A 23,334-nucleotide genomic window follows, 5' to 3' on the forward strand; every position below is an offset into this window, starting at 1 on the left:
AGGCTGTGATACAGCCCGACAGGATGCTCTCGATTGTGCATCTGTAAAAGTTTGTCAGCCAAATTGACAAGCCAAATTTCTTCAGCCTCCTGAGGTTGAAGAGGCGCTGTTGTGCCTTCTTCACTACACTGTCTGTGTGGGTGGACCATTTCAGTTTGTCTGTATGCAGAGGAAGTTAACTTTCCACCTTCTCCACTGCTGTCCCTTCAATGTGGATAGGGGAGTGCTCCCTCTGCTGTTTCCTGAAGTCCACGATCATCTCCTTTGTTTTTTTGACGCTGAGTGAGAGGTTGTTCTCCTGAAACCACACTCCGAGTGCCCTCACCTCCTCCCTGTAGGCTGTCGAGTCGTTGTTGGTAATCCAAGCCCACTACTGTTGTGTTGTCTGCAAACTTGATGATTGAGTTGAAGGCGTGCATGGCCACGCAGTCGTGGGTGAACAGGGAGTACAGGAGGGGGCTGAGCATGCACCCTTGTGGGGCCCCAGTGTTGAGGGTCAGCGAAGTGATGTTGTTTCCTACCTTCACCACCTGGGGGCGGCCCGTTGCAAAGTCCAGGACCCAGTTGCACTGGGCAGGGTTGAGACCCAGGGCCTCCAGCTTGATGATGAGCTTGGAGGGTACTATGGTGTTGAATGCTGAGCTGTAGTCAATGAACAACATTCTTACATAGGTATTCCTTTTGTCCAGATGGGATTGTGCAGTGTGATGGCGATTGCGTCATCTGTGGACCTGTTGGCGGTATGCAAACTGAAGTGGGTCTAGGGTGGCCGGTAAGTTGGAGGTGATATGATCCTTGACTAGTCTCTCATAGCACTTCATGATGACAGAAGTGAGTGCTACAGGGCGGTAGTCATTTCGTTCAGTTATCTTTGCCTTCTTTCTTACAAGAACAATGGTAGACATCTTGAAGCATGTGGGGACAACAGACTGGGATAGGGAGCGATTGAATATGTCCGTAAACACACCATCCAGCTGGGCTGCGCATGCTCTGAGGACGCGGCTAGGGAATGCAGTCTGGGCCAGCAGCCTTGCGAGGGTTAACGCATTTAAATGTTTTACTCACGTTGGCCATAGAGAAGGAGAGGGGGTGGGGGCTGCGACGGTGGCACTGTACTATCCTCAAAGCAGGCAAAGAAAGTGTTTTAGTTTGTCTGGAACGGTGTTGTCGGTGTCCATGACGTGGCTGGTTTTCTTTTTGTAGTCCGTGATTTCCTGTAGACCCTGCCACATACGTCTGAGCCGTTGAGTTGCGACTCTACCTTGTCCCTGTACTGGCATTTCATTTGTTTGATTGCCTTGCAGAGGGAATATCGACACTATTTATATTCAGTCGTATTCCCAGAACTCTTTCCATGGTTAAATCCGGTGGATTGGGCTTTCATTTTTGTGCAAATGCCACCATTCATCCACTGTTTCTGGTTAGGGTAGGTTTTAATATTCACAGTGGGTACAACATCTCCAATGCAATTCTTTATAAACACACTCACCGAGTCAGTGTATACGTTGATGTTGTTCTGAGGCTGACCGGAACATGTTAGCCTCTCTGGGACATGTGGGACGCTAGTCAACAGCGGGACACACTAGTCAACAGCCAGTGAAATAGCAGGGCGGCAAATTCAAAACAACAAAAATCTCATAATTCAAATTTCTCAAACATACAACTATTATATCCCATTTTAAAGATACACTTCTCGTTAATCCAACCACAGTGTCCGATTTCAAAAAGGCTTTACTGGGAAAGCATAACATTAGATTATGTTAGGACAGCGCCGAGACAAGAAAAACCACACAGCCATTTTCCAAGCAAGGAGAGGCGTCACAAAAACCAGAAATACAGCTAAAATGAATCACTAACCTTTGATGATCTTCATCAGATGACACTCCCAGGACTCAATGTTACACAATACATGTATGTTTTGTTCGATAAAGTTCATATTTATATCCATAAACCCCATTTTACATTGGCGCGTGATGTTCAGAAATGTTTTTCCTCCCAAAACCTCCGGTGAATGAGCACATCAATTTACAAAAATACTCATCATAAACGTTGATAAAATTTACAACAGTTATTGAAGGAATTATAGATACACTTCTCCTTAATGCAACCGCTGTGTCAGATTTCAAAATAGCTTTACGGCGAAAGCACTGTCACGTCCTGACCAGCAGATGGAGCTATTGTATTAGTTTTGGGGTCAGGACGTGGCAGTTTTGTGTGTGTGAATGTTTGTGTTGGTGATTGGGACTTCCAATTGAAGGCAGGTGTGTTGAGTTGCCTTTGATTGGGAGTCCTATATAGGTGTGTGTGTTTTTCTTTGGGGTTGTGGGTAGTTGTTCTTGCACTGCGTTTTTGTATGCCTGTAAGACTGTTCCTGCCGTGTGTATTGTTTTTCCAGTGGATGCTTTACTCCTTTTTTAAAAATTAAAATATGAGCATCCATATTCCCGCTGCAGTTTGGTCTATTCAACACGGCTCTTTTTGTGACAAGCACATTGTTCAATATTCAGAGTACAGAGCTCAGCCATCAAAGCAAGCTATACAGTTACCCGCCAAGTTCTGGAGTCAGCAAAATTCAGAAATAGTATTATAAATCTTCACTTACATTTGCTGATCTTCGTCGGAATGCACTCCCAGGACTCCCACTTCCACACGAAATGTTCGTTTTGTTCGATAAACTCCATATTTATGTCCAAATACCTCCGTTTTGTTCGCGCATTCAGATCACTATTCCAAAGGCATAATGCGCGAGTGCAAAACCCGAGACGAAAAGTCAAAAAGTTCCATTACTGACATAGAAATATGTCAAACAATGTTACCAATCAATCCTTAGGGTCTTTTTAACATAAATCTTCGATAATATTCCAACCGGACAATAGCGTATTCATTACAGAGGAAAAAGAAGGAACGGCGCGCCTGTGTGACTGCGCAGTAAACAACTCATAGGTCTCAGGCTTGAGTCAGCTCTTATTCTCTCCCCAGTAACAGTAGAAGCATAAAGACTGATGACATCTAATGGAATCCTTAGGAAGTGCAAAATGACCCCAAAGACACTGTAGTTTGGATAGGCAATCACTTGAAAAACTACAAACCACTTCCTGGTTGGATTTTTTCCCCAGGTTTTTGCCTGCCATATGAGTTCTGTTATACTCACAGACATAATTCAAACAGTTTTAGAAACTTCAGAGTGTTTTCTATCCAAATCTACTAATACTATGCATATCCTACCTTCTGGGCCCGAGTAGAAGGCAGTTTAATTTCGGCACGTTATTCATCTGAATTTCCGAATACTGCCCCCTGTCACCAAGAAGTTAAGTCCGTGTGATCAAAACAATCTTGAAGCGTGGCTTCCGATTGGTTGGACCAGCGTTGAATGGTTCTCGTCACTGGTACATCCTGTTTGAGTTTTTGCCTATAAGACGGTAGGAGCAAGATGTCGTTGTGGTCGGATTTGCTGAAGGGATGGCAGGGGATGCATCGGAAGTTAGAGTAACAGTGGTCAAGGGTATTGCGCATAGCGCAATCAATATGCTGATTAGAATTTAGGTAGCCTTGTTCTCAAATTTGCTTTGTTAAAATCCCCAGCTACACTAAATGCAGCCTCAGGATATATTGCTTCCAGTTTGCATATAGTCCAGTGAAGTTCCTTGGTGGCCGTCTTGGTGTCTGCTTGAGGGGGAATGTACACAGCTGTGACTATAACTGATGAGAATTCTCTTGGTAGTTAAAATGGCCGGCATTTGATTGTAAGGAATTCTAGGTTGGGTGAGCAGAAGGACTTGAGTTCCTGTATGTTGTTATGATTACACCATAAGTCGTTAATCATGATACATACACCTCCGCCCTTCCTCTTTCCAGAGAGGTGTTTATCTCTGTCGGTGCGATGCATGGAGAAGCCCGGTGGCTGAACCGATTCCGACAACTTATCTCGAGAGAGCCATGTTTCCGTGAAACAGAGAATGTTACAATCTCTGATGTCTCACTGGAAGGCAACCCTTGCTCGAATTTTGTCAAAATCTGTTCTCTCTGCTAACGCACAGCAAGCGGTAGCATGTACATATTACCTCAATTACCTCGACATCGGTGCCCCCACACATTGACTCTGTACCGGTACCCCATGTATTTTGCCTTGCTATTGTTATTTACTGCTGCTCTTTAATTATTTGTTATTCTTATCTCTTATTTTTGGGGGGTATTTTCTTAACTGCATTGTTGGTTAAGGGCTTGTAAGTAAGCATTTCACTGTAAGGTCTACACCTGTTGTATTCGGCGCATGTGACAAATACAATTTGATTTGAATGACCTGTTATTAGTAGCGCAAGGCGCAGCTCAAATGGCTCTTGCAGCACTTCATTTAGAAATGACCTCGCACCTCATGTAGGCCATTGGCAATGGCTGTATATCAACTGCAATTTCTGTAATCAGAGATTTTTTTCCCCAACTGTTAACCTCTCTGGGCAAGCGTCCCACCTACTCAACAGCCAGTGTAAACCCGTGGCGCGATATTCAAATACCTAAAAAATGCAAAAACTTACATTTTTCAAACATATGACTATTTTACACCATTTTAAAGACAAGACTCTCATTAATCTAACCACACTGTCCGATTTCAAAAAGGCTTTACAACGAAAGCAAAACATTAGATTATGTCAGCAGAGTACCCAGCCAGAAATAATCAGACACCCATTTTTCAAGCTAGCATATAATGTCACATAAACCCAAACCACAGCTAAATGCAGCACTAACCTTTGATGATCTTCATCAGATGACAGCCCTAGGACATTATGTTATACAATACATGCATGTTTTGTTCAATCAAGTTCATATTTATATCAAAAACCAGCTTTTTACATTACCATGTGACTAGCATTCCGACCGAACACTGCCGGTGAATTTACTAAATTACTCACGATAAACGTTCACAAAAAGCATAACAATTATTTTAAGAATTATAGATACAGAACTCCTCTATGCACTCCATATGTCCGATTTTAAAATAGCTTTTCGGTGAAAGCACATTTTGCAATATTCTAAATAGATAGCCCGGCATCACAGGGCTAGCTATTTAGACACCCAGCAAGTTTAGCACTCACCAAAGTCAGATTTAATATAAGAAAAATGTTATTACCTTTGCTGTTCTTCGTCAGAATGCACTCCCAGGACTTCTACTTAAATAACAAATGTTGGTTTGGTCCCAAATAATCCATTGTTATATCCAAATAGCGGCGTTTTGTTCGTGCGTTCAAGACACTATCCGAAAGGGTAAATAAGGGTGACGAGCATGGCGCATTTCGTGACAAAAAAATTCTAAATATGCCATTACCGTACTTCGGAGCATGTCAACTGCTGTTTAAAATCAATTTTTATGCAATTTTTCTCGTAAAAAAACGATAATATTCCCGACCGGGAAATCGTTTTTTATTACAAAGAGAGTGAAAGTAAAAGCATGCTATCCCCTCATGCACGAGCCTCAGTCTAATGGCCCTCTGATAGAGCACTTGCCAAACGCGCTAATGTGTTTCAGCCTGGGGATGGAATTACATCGTTCAGCCTTCTGAGAGCCCATGGGAGCCGTAGGAAGTGTCACGCCAGAGTCACGCCAGAGATCCCCTGTATTTGTTAGAGATGATCAAGGAGGGCAAGAAATGGTCAGACAGGCCACTTCCTGTAAGAAATCTTCTCAGGTTTTGGCCTGCCAAATGAGTTCTGTTATACTCACAGACACCATTCAAACAGTTTTCGAAACTTTAGGGTGTTTTCTATCCAAAGCCAATAATTATATGCATATTCTAGTTACTGGGCAGGAGTAGTTATATATCCGTCGCAAATAATTTGAAAGATGCATATGCCCGCTTACTAACGTAACAGCATTGTTGCGTTAAGTGGGTCTATTAGTAAAAAATTATCCCTTTATGATGATTATTGGAACCTGTTAGTGGTAGTTTTGTGGTAACTGCACTGTGATTTGAATTGTGTGGAGGGATTTTTTCTTAACGTTAATGATTTGAATTTCATTAGGCCATGGACCAGCTCCACATGTACTTCACCTAGACCATCCATAACACCGCCATGTCATGACACTATCTGCCCAACATAACAATGTTTCACTGTGTCTCCTTTCTCTATAGACGGCCATGGACATCTCCAACTGCACTTCAAACAGGTCTTACGACACTATCCGTCCCCCATAATAATCTGGGTCCCTGTGTCTCCTCTCTCCATAGACGGCCATGGACCAGCTCCACATGCACTTCACCCAGGCCATCCACAACACTGTGTTCCAGGTGGTTCTGGGATACGTGGAGCTCTGCGCAGGCAATGCCGACACCAAGTTTCAGAAGATGCAGTACAAGGACCTCTGCACGGTAAAGATGCTAGCGATCTACCTTCTCCTGTCGTCTTACGGTAGCAATGCCAACCAAGACCTTACCTAGGGTTTGTGTCTGCTTAGCAAGGCCAACCATGACCTTACCTAGGGTTTGTGTCTGCTTAGCAAGGCCAACCATGACCTTACCTAGGGTTTGTGTCTTCTTAGCATGGCCAACCTAGGGTTTAAGTGTTATGTTTTGTGTAGGGCCAGGAGTTTTTGATCACCATGTGTCTACCTGGCCAGGCTATGATTGGGGCCAGCGTTTGTCCTGGTCTTGTTCCATTAACACAATGAAAGGATATCCTCGTTTGACGTTCAGGGGATCAGGAAGAAAACGTCTGTCTCTATTATGTAGGTGACCATTAATTCTGTATCTTTAATGAGCCATCTGTCTGGTACAATGTCTGGTAAAGTTAAAAAAGACAGCTTTAATCTGTGGAGTACAGACTTGGAGAAGATCTTATAAGCTTGGCTAGATGCCCACTGAGGAATGACTATATATTTAGTTGTTTATTAAAGAGCTCAAAGGATTAGGCCACATCGGTAGAAATCCCTGCTACTCCGTTAACTTGATAAACACTCAGACAGACACACGACTCCCTGAACGCTCATATTGTTCTCTAGCCAAGCAGAAAATGCCCTTCTGTCTTCATGAGAGATGGCACTTATCACTCTATCCTCCTGAATGAGATGGAGAGAGAGATGAAGAGAATGAGACTTTCATTTTCTCAGTCCGGGAAGAGGCATTTTCAATCGTAGACCTTTTTCTGTGAGATAATTCATCTTATTTAAGTGGACGACGAATGGGCTCTTTTGAAAAGTAGTTCCTGAGTGGCGGTGGTGCTTTTATTGGGCCAAACGCTCCCTCTCTCTCTCTCTGCCCAGACCCAGAGCCTCGGTCGTATCCAGACCAATGGAAGCGGACGCTGTCACTCCCCACTGTGTCGTTTTTTTTAATACCTTGGCCACTAGATGGCATAGAAGCAGCTGTGGTTTGTATGAGAACTGGGACTCCTATAGGGAGATACACCATAAATGTGGGTTGGAGGCAAAGTCAAGGCAGGTTGAAGGCCTAGGGCATTTATTAATGGTGTTTCTGAGGAAAAGAATATCTAAATATCATTCCCTCCCGTGCCAGAAACCTCCTTCTGATTCAATGTTCTTTAAAACTATCTTCTATCTTCTAATCTACAAGGAGTACAAGTTATACTGCATAGTTTAAGTTTGTCTCACTAAGACAAGTACGGAAAGAAAACTTCTAGATGAGTCTCCTAAGTAGAAATAACTTTTCCTCCTCCCGGGCTCTTAATGACTTAGCAGAATAATTTGGTTAACTGTTAGGCCCTGTGGAATCTGTAATGTTTTGCAATTCGGGCTAGGAAGGGAGAGAAGGATTCCGGGTAGGACGGGAGAGAAGGATTCCGGGTAGGCAGGGAGAGAAGCATTCCGGGTAGGCAGGGAGAGAAGGATTCCGGGTAGGCAGGGAGAGAAGGATTCCGGGTAGGCAGGGAGAGAAGGATTCCGGGTAGGCAGGGAGAGAAGGATTCCGGGTAGGCAGGGAGAGAAGGATTCCGGGTAGGCAGGGAGAGAAGGATTCCGGGTAGGCAGGGAGAGAAGGATTCCGGGTAGGCAGGGAGAGAAGGATTCCGGGTAGGCAGGGAGAGGAGGATTCCGGGTAGGCAGGGAGAGGAGGATTCCGGGTAGGAAGGGAGAGGAGGAGTCGGGGTAGGCAGGGAGAGGAGGAGTCGGGGAAGGAAGGGAGAGGAGGAGTCGGGGTAGGAAGGGAGAGGAGGAGTCGGGGAAGGAAGGGAGAGGAGGAGTCGGGGAAGGAAGGGAGAGGAGGAGTCGGGGAAGGAAGGGAGAGGAGGAGTCGGGGAAGGAAGGGAGAGGAGGAGTCGGGGTAGGAAGGGAGTGGGGATTCATTAACGGATTCCAAGTCGCAACCTTGGAACAGGCTGCTGAGGCATTGAGCTGAGGTGTTTTGACGGCAAGATGTGCTTGTTTCACATAGTGGTCATTGGTATTGTCATTTCTCCAATGCTCTTATGAACCATAAGATACAAAAGAACCGGAAAGGGCCATACCTATCACCTTTAAATGTCACTCCATGTCCCCAATTTGCCTGTCTAGCAGTGACTCGCCAGTTTAGTCTGAAGTTGGATGCACAGAGTAGCACAGTATGCTGATTATGGGCAATTTCTCAGACGCACCGACTCGTCCTCCCCAACTTTGGATTGATGGGATGTGTCATGTTAGCATTTGGCTGCATGATGGATTGGCCTCCAAACAGGGTGAGCTAGAGTATGCGCTAGCTAGCCTTGCGTATGTTTATCACTGAAGCTCGAACCTGATGAAGATGAAGCTCGCAGACAGGCTGTGCCTCTGATGACACATGAAGCCAGATAGGGTGTTCTGTCTCTCTCCATCGCTCCACATTCAGTGACTGGAAACAGGTTTTAAGGAAGATATAATCTTTGTTTAACTTTGGCAGCAGTTCCACTGCTTTAAAAGAAAATGGAAAAAGACTATCCGTGTTCCTTTAAGAACAGGGGAGGACAGAGGAAAGCTGCTTTGTGAGAAATGTTTTGGTGCTTTCATCTTCTAAGTGTTTCGCGCTCATTCAGTAATAAAGTAGATCAACCCTTATCTAAATACGTGTGAGGGTATGAGATAAATGTGTAGTACCTACGCCGATCTGGGAGAGAAAGGACTACGCAACAAAGCATCGAGTCTGCTGAAAATTGACACGGAGAAGAAGTAGTAGATACAGTTGAAGTCAGAAGTTTACATACACTTAGGTTGGAGTCATTAAAACTTGTTTTTCAGCCACTCCACAAATTTGTTGTTAACAAACTATAGTTTTGGCAAGTCGGTTAGGACATCTACTTTGTGCATGACACAAGTAATGTTTCCAACAATTGTTTACAGACAGATTATTTCACTTATAATTCACTGTATCACAATTCCAGTGGGTCAGAAGTTTACATACACTAAGTTGACTGTGCCTTTAAACAGCTTGGAAAATTCCAGAAAATGATGTCATGGCTCCAGTACCTGTGGATGTATTTCAAGAACTACCTTCAAACACAGTGCCTCTTTGCTTGACATCATGGGAAAATCAAAAGAAATCAGCCAAGACCTCCAGAAGTCTGGTTCATCCTTGGGAGCAATTTCCAAATGCCTGAAGGTGAGTGAAGGTATCTGAAGGTGCCACGTTCATCTGTACAAACAATTGTACGCAAGTATAAACACCATGGGACCACGCAGCCGTCATACCGCTCAGGAAGGAGACGCCTTCTGTCTCCTAGAGATGAACGTACTTTGGTGCGAAAAGTGCAAATCAATCCCATAACAACAGCAAAGGACCTTTTGAAGATGCTAGAGGAAACAGGTACAAAAGTATCTATATCCACAGTAAAACGAGTCCTATATCGACATGACCTGAAAGGCCGCTCAGCAAGGAAGAAGCCATTGCTCCAAAACCGCCATAAAAAGCCAGACTTCGGTTTGCAATGCACATGGGGACAAAGATCGTACTTTTTGGAGAAATGTCCTCTGGTCTGATGAAACACAAATGGAACTGTTTGGCCATATAATGACCTCATTATGTTTGAAGGAAGAAGGGGGAGGCTTGCAAGCCGAAGAACACCATCCCAACCGTGAAGCACGGGGGTGGGAGCATCATGTTGTGGGGGTGCTTTGCTGCAGGAGGGACTGGTGCACTTCACAAAATAGATGGCATCATGAGGAAGGGAAATTATGTGGATATATTGAAGCAACATCTCAAGACATCAGTCAGGAAGTTAAAGCTTGGTCACAAATGGGTCTTCCAAATGGACAATGACCCCAAGCATACTTCCAAATTTGTGGCAAAATGGCTTAAGGACAACAGAGTCAAGGTATTGGAGTGGCCATCACAAAGCCCTGACCTCAATCCTATAGAACATTTGTGGGCAGAACTGAAAAAGCATGTGTGAGCAAGGAGGCCTACAAACCTGACTCAGTTACACCAGCTCTGTCAGGAGCAATGGGCCAAAATTCACCCAACTTATTGTGGGAAGCTTGTGGAAGGCTACCTGAAACATTTGACCCAAGTTAAACAATTTAAAGGCAATGCTACGAAATACTAATTGAGTTTATGTAAACTTCTGACCCACTGGGAATGTGATGAAAGAAATAAAAGCTGAAATAAATCGTTCTCTCTACTATTATTCTGACATATCACGTTCTTAAAATAAAGTGGTGATGCTAACTGACCTAAGACAGGGAATGCTTACTAGAATTAGATGTCAGGAATTGTGAAATACTGAGTTTAAATGTATTTGGCTAAGGTGATGTAAACTTCCGACTTCAACTGTAGGTTTTTCTCTTTAAAGCTAATTAAGTTTTGTCTTTCTGGGGGGGATTGATGACTGCTATACATTTAGGTGAGTCTTGTGACCAGTCGTCTTGTACTAAGCCTACAAAACTTCAGAAGAGACAAAAGGTTTGGTACTTTGGGACACACTCTCTGGTTTTCCACTCACTCCCTTGAGTCCCTCCCCTGTGTGGGTATGTCATAAAATATACACAGGACAGTATGTAAATCGCCCTCACTACTGTCCTGAACTTTGAACCAAGTCATGGGATCTGAGGTTCGCAGAAAGGTCTGATCATATTGTGAAAGAATTGTACATCATACCATTCTCTGTGTCTCTCTCTGTCTCTCTCTTTGTCCGTGTCTGTCCTGGACCCCATGGCTGAGTCCCAAATTGTACCACATAACTACTTTTTTAGCCCTATTAGCCTTGATCAAAAGTAGGGCACTATAAAGGGAATAGGGTGCCGTTGGGGATGCAAACCATGTCCCTGACTCACTGTTCTGACTGTAATAGATGAAGATTACAGCACTAACATACTCTCAAACAACACCATACTGTGAAATGACCATCAGTACCAGAGCATCCGTCAGAGCCACAGCAGAGCTGAAAGGTACACTCTTAGATTGTATGATTTTTATTGGACAGATAGTGAGAGGGGATGACAGTGGGGAAAGACAGAGGTTGTATGAAAGCTCAGTAGGCCAGTTTCAAACCTATACCTTCATTACCTCTAAACCAGTTAGGCCACATAAGGATAATCTCTTGTTGGTTACATCATAAAGTACATCACCATTCTATCGCCCCAAGATTCACTCACTGATAACAATCAGTATCTTGATTGTGTAATATGATCATTTTGACTGGACACTGTGAGTTATTTACATGGTCCATTGTTCATGTGAAGTACTGGCTCTTTAGTGAGACCCATAGTGGAGGTGAACCTTCCATGGCCTTTCAGCGTTCATATCAGCTTTCATATGAGGCACCACTGAAGTATATGAACTACGCTGAATGTCTCTCTCTCTCTCTCTCTCTCCCCTGCGTTTTGTGTTTTCTTCATTATTTAGTGAAAGTGGTCCTTTCTGAGAACACACAGAACCCCTCGTCTCCCTCCAGCTGTGAAAGAAAAGGTCTATCTTCTTGTGTAACAGCATCAATAAACAACTCTGTCTGTTTGTTGTGACCTCTCATTTATGAAGGACGTCTGCTTTCATTTGCATCAATGATCCCAGATTTCCAGGCTTGAACGCTCAAAGTTTTATTTCTTGCTTCCTCTAGTCACTTCTGGAAGTTTCATATACTTCCTTTCATTTATAGAGTTTCTATAGAACTCTGAGTTTATATTTCTTTGTGCTAGAACTGAATCAAAGGTAGATTTTCCCTGTGAATTAAAATAAAGACATTCAAATCATTTCTTTGCAGAAAATAGTAATTAATTAATCTCAGATTAAAAAGACTGTCTCTCCCAAATCATCCTTTGCATTAAGTTAATATGAGATGATTTCTTCTGGCATGGTATGTTAGCTCACCCATTCCAGCTCATAACTTCCACATTTCAACCTCTGTATGCCAAATAGGTCTCGCCACAATAGTGTTAGCCAGGGTTTCAATAGTTAATATATTTTTTAAATGTGCCAGATACAGTAGGTCTGCACTACACTCATCACCGTGGTAACACCGGCTGAGTTGATATTGTGCTTTGGTAGGTAGGCTATGAAGTCTGAGGAACATTTCCCTATACGTTACTGGAGGGAACTTTTAATTCCTCATGATAGAGGAAGAGAGATGTGGGAGAAAGAGCGTCAATGCTCATAAATACTTACTGTAGTGTGAAGGAGACCACTGTAATCAATGGTAAAAGCTGAGAATGAGAGGCATGGTGGCTGACAGTGATAAAGGGGCTGGGATAACATGCTTGGTACACTGGACATTACTGCTGTGCCATGCTGCCACATATGGTCACCCACTCTGCGCATGATATAAGGTCTCCCTATAATGTTCAATAGTGTACCCTCCTTGACAGTCTCAGGACAGCCAGGGAAGGACACATTTGGCAAATGACACAGCAGGTATTTCTGTCTTAGCGACATCGCTTTCTCAACAACCTATCCTAGTATTTATTGCAGTGCATTAGCCTGGTTTGGGCGCTCCCCACCTCAGGGCTTATTTCAGAATACATGATTGTGTTTTTTAAGCATTCTGCCAGACAACCGTGCATTCACAATTTGATCTGACAGCCACCAGAGAAACCCTTTCAAGTGTAACATGCTGCTCCAGTCCTAACTTTACTCTGCTGCTCCAAAGGCAAATAGGACTACACATTTCATCATGCCTATAGGGGAGGTGTTGCAGTATATGTTCAGAACCATATTCCTGTAAAGCTTAGAGAGGGTCTCATGTCAAATATTGTTGAGGTGTTGTGGTAGCAAGTTCACCTGCCTCATCTGAAGCCTCTTCTTTTGGGGTGCTGCTAACTGTCAGTATTTGGATAATGTGTGCAATGCTTGATCGTGTGTGTGATGTTAAGAGTTGTATTTTCTGGTTGACCTGACCATTGACTGGTTAGCAACTAGCTGTCCTCTCAAGAGGAACCTTCTAACTGTGACTAATGCCTGTAACATGACCGAGGTTATCACTGAACCAACTAGAGAGTATACCAATAGTGTTGGAACTTTGACATCCACTTGTACTGATCATATCTTCACTAATGCTACAGAGCTTTGCTCCAAAGTAATATCAGTTCCCATTGGCTGTAGTGACCATAACATTGTGGCAATAATAAGGAAAGCCAAAGGTTGGGCCTAAAGTTGTTTATAAGAGATAATACAAAATGTTTTCTCAGGATACTTGTACATTTTTTTTATGTTGGTCTAATGTGTATGAGGAAGTGAATCCAGATGCGGCACTGGAAGTATTTGTAAAAGTATTCATGTCAGTTGTTGACAAGCGTGCACCTGTTAAGAAACTAGCTGGGAGAACTGTTAGAGCCCTCTGGATTGATGATTCATTGAATAATTGTATGGTTCAAAGAAATGATGCGAAAGAGGTGCTAAACAAGTCAGGCTGCTCAGCTGATTGATTGACATACTGTAAATTGAGAAATGTTGTGACCTAAACTTAACAGAAAAACTAGAAATGTTATTACCAAACCATGATAAATGACATAAAACACAATGGAAAAAGACTTTGAGTACCTTAAATGATATGGGCAGAAAACCCAGTTCATCTAGATCGTTTATTGAAGTTGATGGGTGATTTATAACAACAGTGAGCCATCATATTTTAATATAAAAGATCCAATATTGAAAGTGAAGGATTGCCAATAATTTCAATGACTATTTCACAAGTGGAAGAACTCAGAAGTGAAATGACAGTATTGAACATTGAGGCATTATATTTTAGTATAAAATATCTAATATTGAAAGTGAATGATCGTTGTTTTGAATTTGGTCAAGTTAGTGTGGGAGAGGTGGAAAAACTATTGTTATCCATCAATAATGATGAGCCACCAGGTATAGACAACCTTGTTGGGAAACTACTGAGAATGGTAGCGACTTTATTGCCTATTTGCTGTATCTTTAACCAAATCCTAAAGGACTGTGTTAGGGCTGACCCCATTTAGTCGACTGGTTGATTGTTTGGTCGATTGGCTGTTGGTCGACCAAGATTATAATTTTTTTTTGAGAAGTCCCAAATATGTATATATTTTTTTGTGGCACACGATACTTGTCTGATTCACGCCTGTCTCAGTGGGCTAATCCATTTAGGAGGCTGCAGGGATGTCACGGTCCTAAAAAAAGGAGTGTGGCTAGAATGCACAAGGTACGTCTCTCTCCAGAATATGCGCTCTCTCCCGCCATTTTGTGCACATTCAAAGTTTCATAACTTCATTGTGTGAATTGTTTGCCTTTTGATTGTTAGTGTCTATCAATTCCCCACTACATATATCCCCAGTAGTAACCTACATTTACCATTAATTCCCATAATTTGTAATCTACAGTGTTTGTTTGGTTATGGTAAATTCTGTTAATGCATTCAATTTATTATTATTATTGTTATTTAGTGTTCTTATTGTTGTTGTTTGCAGAGCTCACAATTTATGCTATATGGGAGAAATACATTTTAGTTTATTTCTTTCCATTTATCAGTTTTGGCAATTTCTACATTTTGGAGTGCTGCTGTCAATGTTGAGTAAGGACGTGCATCTGATTCGGCCTACGCATATAGAAGTAGGCCTAGGCTACCTGGCCTGTGTGCAAATGTAGCTCTGTCCATTTGGAGATGATAGTATTTCTGATTGTCTTAACTCACCGCCACGAATGAGCTGTGGAGTTTCTCAAAGTATTTTTTTCTTCACTTCAAAGAGCAAGTAAACAAAGTCTGTTTTTAGAATACATTAAGAATGACAATAGTTCCTCAATCAATACAATATATTTGCATATTTCCCTTTCGGTAACCACTCGAAAAATGTAATGCTCTGATCCAGTGGAAACATAAATGACCTGATTACTTCCTATCCCTTGCATCTATAGCTGTGTCTGTCCCGAGCTCACTGGCACAGGAAACTCTGAAGGCCCATACTATGTTATACAATGTTGCAAGTTTTCTAGTGCTAGCTTCAGTCCAGACATAGTTTATAGTTGATACAATGTTTTAAGTTCATTGGCTACTCATGGCCTGTCTTCAATGTGATTAATAGGATATTTACAGTATTTTTCTCAGTATATTTTCTACCTGCAGGCTGCCATGTTTTTATTTGTTGGCTTTATCTAGGCTGTTTTTACGTAGTTTGCAATATAAGTTACTTTTAGATTTCTATCATTTTCTTTCAGATAGAATTTAGATTAACCTCATGACAATGATTTGGAGATACAAAGACTATAATCAATTCAATGAAACTGTTCCATGAAAATCATAACAGACACGCAGATCGATAGAAATGGTAACAAATTGACACTCCTATTACTGGCAACTTGAGGAGCGTAACGACAGAATCTGTGAAGGCAGCAGCGGGAGGAGGGGGGTCGGGAACAGTATTTTTCCCTTCTGGTTAGGTTATCTTGATCTCTGGCTCCTTCTTGAGTCATTTGTATCTTATTTTTTTTATCAAACAGCGTGCTTAAAGCATCAGACAAGCTCAGTACATACAGTTGAAGTCGGAAGTTTACATACACCTTAGCCAAATACATTTAAACTCAGTTTTTCTCAATTCCTGACATTTAATCCTAGTAAAGATTCCCTGTCTTAGGTCAGTTCGGATCACCACTTTATTTTAAGAATGTGAAATGTCAGAATAATAGTAGAGAGAATGATTTATTTCAGCTTTTATTTCTTTCATCACATTCCCAGTGGGTCAGAAGTTTACATACACTAAATTAGTATTTGGTAGCATTAAATTGTTTAACTTGGGTCAAACGTTTCCGGTAGCCTCCTGACAGAGCTGGTGTAACTGAGTCAGGTTTGTAGGGCTCCTTGCAAATGTTCTATAGGATTGAGGTCAGGACTTTGTGAAGGCCACTCCAATACCTTGACTTTGTTGTCCTTAAGCCATTTTGCCACAACTTTGGAAGTATGCTTGGGGTCATTGTCCATTTGGAAGACCCATTTGTGACCAACCTTTAACTTCCTGACTGATGTCTTGAGATGTTGCTTCAATATATCCACATAATTTCCCTTCCTCATGATGACATCTATTTTGTGAAGTGCACCAGTCCCTCCTGCAGCAAAGCACCCCCACAACATGATGCTGCCACCCACGTGCTTCACGGTTGGGATGGTGAAGCGTCTCTCTTTTTCCTCCAAACATAACGATTGTCATTATGGCCAAACAGTTCTATTTTTGTTTCATCAGACCAGAGGACATTTCTCCAAAAAGTACCATGTTTGTCCCCATGTGCAGTTGCAAACCGTAGTCTGGCTTTTTTATGGCGGCTTTGGAGCAGTGGCTTCTTCCGTGCTGAGCGGCCTTTCAGGTTATGTCAATATAGGACTCGTTTTACTGTGGATATAGATACTTTTGTACCTGTTTCCTCCAGCATCTTCACAAGGTCCTTTGCTGTTGTTCTGGGATTTATTTGCACTTTTCACACCAAAGTACGTTCATCTCTAGGAGACAGAACGCATCTCCTTCCTGAGCGGTATGACGGTTGCGTGGTCCCATGGTGTTTATACTTGCGTACTATTGTTTGTACAGATGAACATGGTACCTTCAGGCATTTGGAAATTGCTCCCAAGAATGAACCAGACTTGTGGAGGTCTACAAAAAAAAATTCTGAGGTCTTGGCTGATTTCGTTTGATTTTCCCATGATGTCAAGCACAGAGGCACTGAGTTTGAAGGTATCAAAGCAGAGCAGAGCAGCACGCCTTGCCCTTAAATGCACATACAGAACTAACATCAACATGCATGCGGGTCTTTCCTGGTGGTTGAGGGTTGACGACCTATTCGTTTTTTAGTTTTTATCAGAAGCGTTACTTCAGAATTCCAGATTTTCTGCATAATCAAATAACATTCAGCTCAGACACCCATACAGTGCATTCAGAAAGTATTCAGCCTACTTAACTTTTTCCACAGTTAAGTTACATTACAGCCTTATTCTAAAATTTATTAAATAGTTTATACCCCTCAATCTACACACAATACCCCATAATGACAAAGAAAAAAAGTTTTTTAGACATTTTTGCAAATGTATTAAAAATAAGAAATGATCACATTTACATACGTTTTCAGACCCTTTACTCAGTACTTTGTTGACGCCCCTTTGGCAGTGATTGATCACAGCCTCGTCTTTTTGGGTATGACGCTACAAGCTTGGCACACGTGTATTTGGGGAGTTTCTCCGAGTCTTCACTTCAGATCCTCTCAAGCTCTGTCAGGTTGGATGGGGAGCATCGCTGCACAGCTATTTTCAGGTCTCTTCAGAGATGTTCGATCGGGTTAAATTCTGGGCTCTGGCTGGGCCACTCAAGGACGTTGAGACTTATCCTGAAGCCACGCACAGTATTGGGACGTGAAATCATCTCAACATTAGTCCACATTCCAGGTCTGAAAACTTCTGACAAAGTTTGATTTCGGAGTGAACCATCATGGTACCTTGCCCGAGGTGTGGGAAGTTGTAGTGGCTAGCCAGTGTTGCCACTGCTTGAGGAGTCTAGCTGCACTTTGATGGAGGAGGAGGACACCATGTTGTGCTTTTCTGGCTCGGCAGATCTGCAGATTGCTGACTAGCAGGCAGGGCGCTGTTTTTTTAATCCCGTGCAGTTTTGGGGAAAGCACTAGGATTACATCTGAAAATGGAAGTGTATATGCTAAAAACCATGTCCCCCCACGCAGCTCTCTGTCAGAAGAGTCCCTATGCTGCTGAGCGTAGATATACACTGCAAGCATCCATTAAAAAACTTTTTCTTAAAATAGATCCACTATGTATCCTATGGAGTGATTGGGGATGCCTCTCCATGCATCAAACCCTCCTGAAGTCTGAGATCCAACCTGCCCTATGGAGGTGTTGAGGAGTCACTTTGATCAGAGATAAAACATTCAGCTGTGACCTTACCCTGAGCAGGGGTAGAGTCTGTGTGTGTCCCTGTCTGTGTGTCCCCCTGGCACTTGCTCGGCTGAGGGTAACCCCCTGGGGGGGGGGGGGGCTTGGAAGGGGTTAGGCCGTGCCCCCTGAAGAAGCCAGGGAGGTGATTTCTTCTCATCAGACCTACTATAGATCACAGAGCCCCTACGGCCCCTTTCTCCTGCCAATTAGTCCCAGTTGCCTGGCAACCTGGTGTGATATTTCCTACCGTAGCAGGAGAGCATCACCATCAAATGGCAGGGCTGGACCATTGATTGTCCGCTTTGATGTGGATCACTAATTTATCACTGTTCACAGGTAGCCACTGGGGTTGGATGGGAAAGGGAGGCAATTTACACTGGAATATTGCATTGTCCTTGCATTTACCCATGACACTCCCCAATAATGGCAACATTCTCATCACATCCCACAGTAAAGGAATGCTTGATGCATCAGTGACTTGTTACGGTGGTATTAGAAAGACGTGGGAGGGGCTGAGATTAAATGGATCTTGCAATCAGCAGTGTGTGTGTGAGAAAGAAAGGTGTGATGGTTTCAGGCTGCTGGTCCTGTTCCTCTATTAGACTCCTGAGGGTACAGACAGCGATAACTCTGACTGATTGCATCCTATGATGCCATACTGGGCTTGTAAACGGAAACGGTAGGAGCTAACTTAATTAAACTAGTCCAATAAAAAAAATGCTTGTTTTCAATGAAAAACGTTTTTCTACAGTGTGCGCAAATGAATACACCATGGGTTATATGGGTAGAGGAAACCAGGCCAGGGGTTGTTTTATACTGTACAGGTGACTTTTAAAGTCAATGTGTGAGACATAGTAATGTGACCGTTTTTCCCATGAAACCAGTGTCTGTGTCAATCCGAAAATCATTTTCCAATCTGAAGAATTCCAGGTGGTATTTGAGGAGATTCAGGGTGATCATGTTTTTAGGTGTGTGTTTATTCTACACTTCAAGAGGACTACAGTTTAGCAGCCTTGTCTGAATGTGCTTAACTACGCTAATTGTTCCAGTGACTGTTGTTGAATGTTAATGTGAGGTGTTTTACCAACTGAGTAACTCGTGACTAATGAGTATCCTGACGTGGGGGAAGTACTATAGGAGTGCATCCTAAATGCCACCCTAATCCCTATGGCTGTGGAAAAGCTACAATACATATTTTTGTTGTGGCCCCGGACAAGCACACCTGATTCTACTTGTCAACTAATCATCAAGCCCTTGACAAGTTGAATCATGGGAGTTTGTCCAGGGGTACAACACAAATATGTGCTGTTGGGAGTACTGGAGGACTGGAGTTGGGAACCACTGCCCTATAGAGTGCTCTACTTTTGAGTCGCTAAGTGCCAGTGTTCTCTCTCCAGACTGAGCTTGATGATTCATTTCTACCACACCCAGCAAAAGGTACTAAAACAATAGGTTGTATTATTATTCTGGAATGTTCCTATTACGTTCCCCTCAGGCTCTCTGTAAATGTTTGACATTTAACCAACCTCTTTCCTGCAACTCTTTTATGTTGGTTGCCGTAGGCTCTGTGGCATGGCGACGTTTAATTTGCACCATGTGGATATTGCAAAAATAAAGAACAGCACATGGGAAAGAAAGTTGCTCCTTTATTGTGATGTTTGTGTAATACAACCATAAACATTCATACACATGAACTGCCCAATGTTAATCAAAACCACTACAACTGTAACTCTAGCGATTCTTGTTACCCATTAGCATTGGAGCTATGCAGCACTAGTGATGCCATGTCATGCTATTTTAGAGACGGGAGGTCACTGAATGATATCATTCACTCAACTCGCTATTTGCGATCATGAATTTTCTCCTGAAAGGTCTCACCCAGGCGCGCTTGGAGAAAGCATTTGGCAGCCGAGGGGCTCTGGCAGCCTGAACCCTGGCGTCCTCTAATTTCCAGGCTGGCGGTAAACTCTGAGAGGGGAAAGAGAGACGGCTGTGATACATAAATTGCTCTGGAACCCTTCGCTTCTGTTAGCTTTTCCACACCCGGGGTCCGTGTTGCTATGCACCGTTTCCCCCGCAGAAACCCCAGTGTTCGCGGCTCACTGTCGGTAATTTACACCTGCTTGGTAGAGGGAACAGGTCTCTCTCTCACACACACACACGCACGCGCATAGGCGCTTGCACGCACACACGTGCTATGTTTAAAACAAATGGCATCTGGGCTTCCGGTGAGAACAAGCTCTGCTGTCTCCAGAACCTTTTCAGAATGCAATGATGAATCTTTAGTCTCTGATGGTGTTGAAAACCATGTCTCTAGAAATGCCCTTGGTCTGTGTCAGGCCATGAGGTATGTACCTCAGAGTTCTGTGCACCGCTGGGTTTGACAGGGCATGCCTCTAACGCCAGCCGTAGAGAGTTAAACGATGCTGGAGTCTGTGGAGGTTGGCCAAATCCATTTGCCCTTTCCATAGAGTGCTGTTTTTTAATTTTTACCTGTCTTGAATGAAGTTGAGAAACCCCAAAAATGCTCCAACTGTCATCATGACTTCTGTATAATATATACAGCACCAGTCAACTGTTTGGACACACCTACTCATTCAAGGGTTTTTCTTTATCTTTACTATTTGGACTCAAACCAAAGGACAGATGTCCATTGCTCGTGTTTCTTGGCCCAAGCAAGTCTCTTCTTATTATTGGTGTCCTTTGGTTTCTTTGCAGCAATTAGACCATGAAGGCCTGATTCACAGTCTCCTCTGAACAGTTGATGTTGAGATGTGTCTGTTACTTGAACGCATTTATTTGGGCTGCAATTTCTGAGGCTGGTAACTCTAATGAACTTATCCTCTGCAGCAGAGGTAACTCTGGGTCTTGCTTTCTTGTGGTGGTCCTCATGAGAGCCAGTTTCATCATAGCGCTTGATGGTTTTTGCGACTGCACAGTAACCGAAAGGTTGCTAGATCGAATCCCCGAGCTGACAAGGTAAAAATCTGTCATTCTGCCCCTGAACCAGTTAACCCACTGTTCCTAGGCCGTCATTGTAAATAAGAATTTGTTCCTAAATGACTTGCCTAGTTAAAAAAAAATACATATTTTTTGTAATTTTTTTGGGCTCAAACGCATTAATAAGAAAAGAAATTCCACAAATTAACTTTTAACAAGGCACACCTGTTAATTGAAATGCATTCCAGGTGACTACCTCATGAAGCTGGTTGAGAGAATGCCAAGAGTGAGCAAAGCTGTCATCAAGGCAAAGGGTGGCTACTTTGAAGAATCTCAAATATAAAATATATTTAGATTTTGTTTAGCACTTTTTTGGTTACTACATGATTCCATATGTGTTTTTTCATAGTTTTGATGTCTTCACTATTATTCTACAATGTAGAAAATAGTAAAAATAACGAAAAACCCTTGAATGAGTAGGTGTGTCCAAACGATTTGACTGGTAGTGTATATAATCGACAATAATTTGATATGCGCTATTATAACTGCAGGCTCTCCATCCCTCCACACCATTTACATAGGCCAATGTGTAAAGTACTAGCATTGTGTTGTGCCTGAAAATGTCCCACAAGAGGCGGGGAATGTTTTGAAGGGCCTAATAAAGGTCTATGTGCAATAGACATACATTTATGGAAATGTCGTTTTTGTTTACGTTCAGTCAGTCAGACACAGGGAATTCATTAGTGTTAGACATTGTGGTCGTTGTAATGGTTTCAGGCTCATTAGTGAACTGTTTGTGTCTGTGGGTCAGTCACTGTTCTGTCTCTCTGGCTGCAAGACCGTTTGAAGATCAGCGTCTGTCTTGCTGGTATCAGCCGTACCGCAACACATACAGCCCCATCCCCATTTTATCTTCTGCCACGACAGTCAGCTGTTCCGTCGTTGTCTTTATTGAGATGTGTTCATGATGTTATTGACTGATTTAAAGGAAGTCCGTCTCTGGACACTGAGATGAGATTTCTTCAGAATGTGAGTCTTTGAATGACACCTAGAAGGCTGTGTCCCAAATGGCACCTCATTCCCTATATAGTGCATTACTTTTGATCAGGGCCTATAGTGGATAGGGAACCATTTGGAATGTAACCTTGAACTCCGGCTTAACAGTATGGACAGAGAATAGGAGTGTTTCTGCCGGACATCAATATATTTCTGCCAAAATGCTTTTTAAATACTGTTATTTGGACTGTAGAAGTAGAATGGAGTGGCTATTTACTTTTAGAGGGACTGTTCGTCCTCCTCACTCACACCCACACTTAGTCTCCACTCCAAATCCAGTGTTCAGAAACAGCTCCAGAGTAATGGTGGTGGAAATACGTATCTTTAGGTGCTGGACTGATGATGGACGTCTGGCCTTCCTGTAACACCACATCATTTCTTCACCGTGACCTCACAGGGAAAAAAACACAGGAAGTGTATCTAACTGTCTGTCCCTCTGTCTGTCCCTCTGTCTGTCCATCTGCCTGTCTGTCCCTCTGCCTGTCTGTCTGTCTGTCTGTCTGTCTGTCTGTCTGTCTGTCTGTCTGTCTGTCTGTCTGTCTCTCTCTGTTCCTATGTCTTTCCGTCTGTCCCTCTGTCTGTCTGTCCCTCTGTCTGTCTCTCTCTCGCTGTCCCTCTGTGTGTCTGTCCCTGTCTGTCTGTCCCTGTCTATCTTGTCTGTCTGTCCCTGTCTGTCTCTCTGTCTGTCTGTCTGTCTGTCTGTCTGTCTGTCTGTCTGTCTGTCTGTCTGTCCCTCGCCTCTGTGTGTCTGTCCCTCTGTGTGTCTGTCCCTCTGTCTGTCTGTCCGTCTGTCTGTCTGTCTGTCTGTCTGTCCCTCGCCTCTGTGTGTCTGTCCCTCTGTGTGTCTGTCCCTCTGTGTGTCTGTCCCTCTGTGTGTCTGTCCCTCTGTGTGTGTCCCTGTCTCTCTGTCTGTCCCTGTCTCTCTGTCTGTCCCTGTCTCTCTGTCTGTCCCTGTCTCTCTGTCTGTCCCTGTCTCTCTGTCCCTCGCCTCTGTCTTTCTGTCTTTCTCTGTCTGTCCCTCTGTCTGTCCCTCTGTCTGTCCCTCTTTGTCTGTCTGTCTGTCTGTCT

The 23,334-nt window shown here is 43.1% G+C and overlaps 1 protein-coding gene across 2 annotated transcripts in view; it reads left to right on the plus strand.

Moving 5' to 3' along the window:
* The window catches only part of vps50 (VPS50 EARP/GARPII complex subunit), a 260,494-nt gene that overhangs the window by 114,898 nt on the left and 122,262 nt on the right, over positions 1-23,334 (plus strand). For both annotated transcript variants that reach the window (XM_045694895.1, XM_045694896.1), the window contains exon 12: positions 6,222-6,362. In XM_045694895.1, coding sequence (XP_045550851.1) covers positions 6,222-6,362 — 141 coding nt within the window. The remainder of the gene's footprint in view (positions 1-6,221; positions 6,363-23,334) is intronic.

The sequence above is a fragment of the Salmo salar genome, chromosome ssa14, assembly GCF_905237065.1.
Source record: "Salmo salar chromosome ssa14, Ssal_v3.1, whole genome shotgun sequence".
Classification (NCBI taxonomy): Eukaryota; Metazoa; Chordata; class Actinopteri; order Salmoniformes; family Salmonidae; genus Salmo; species Salmo salar.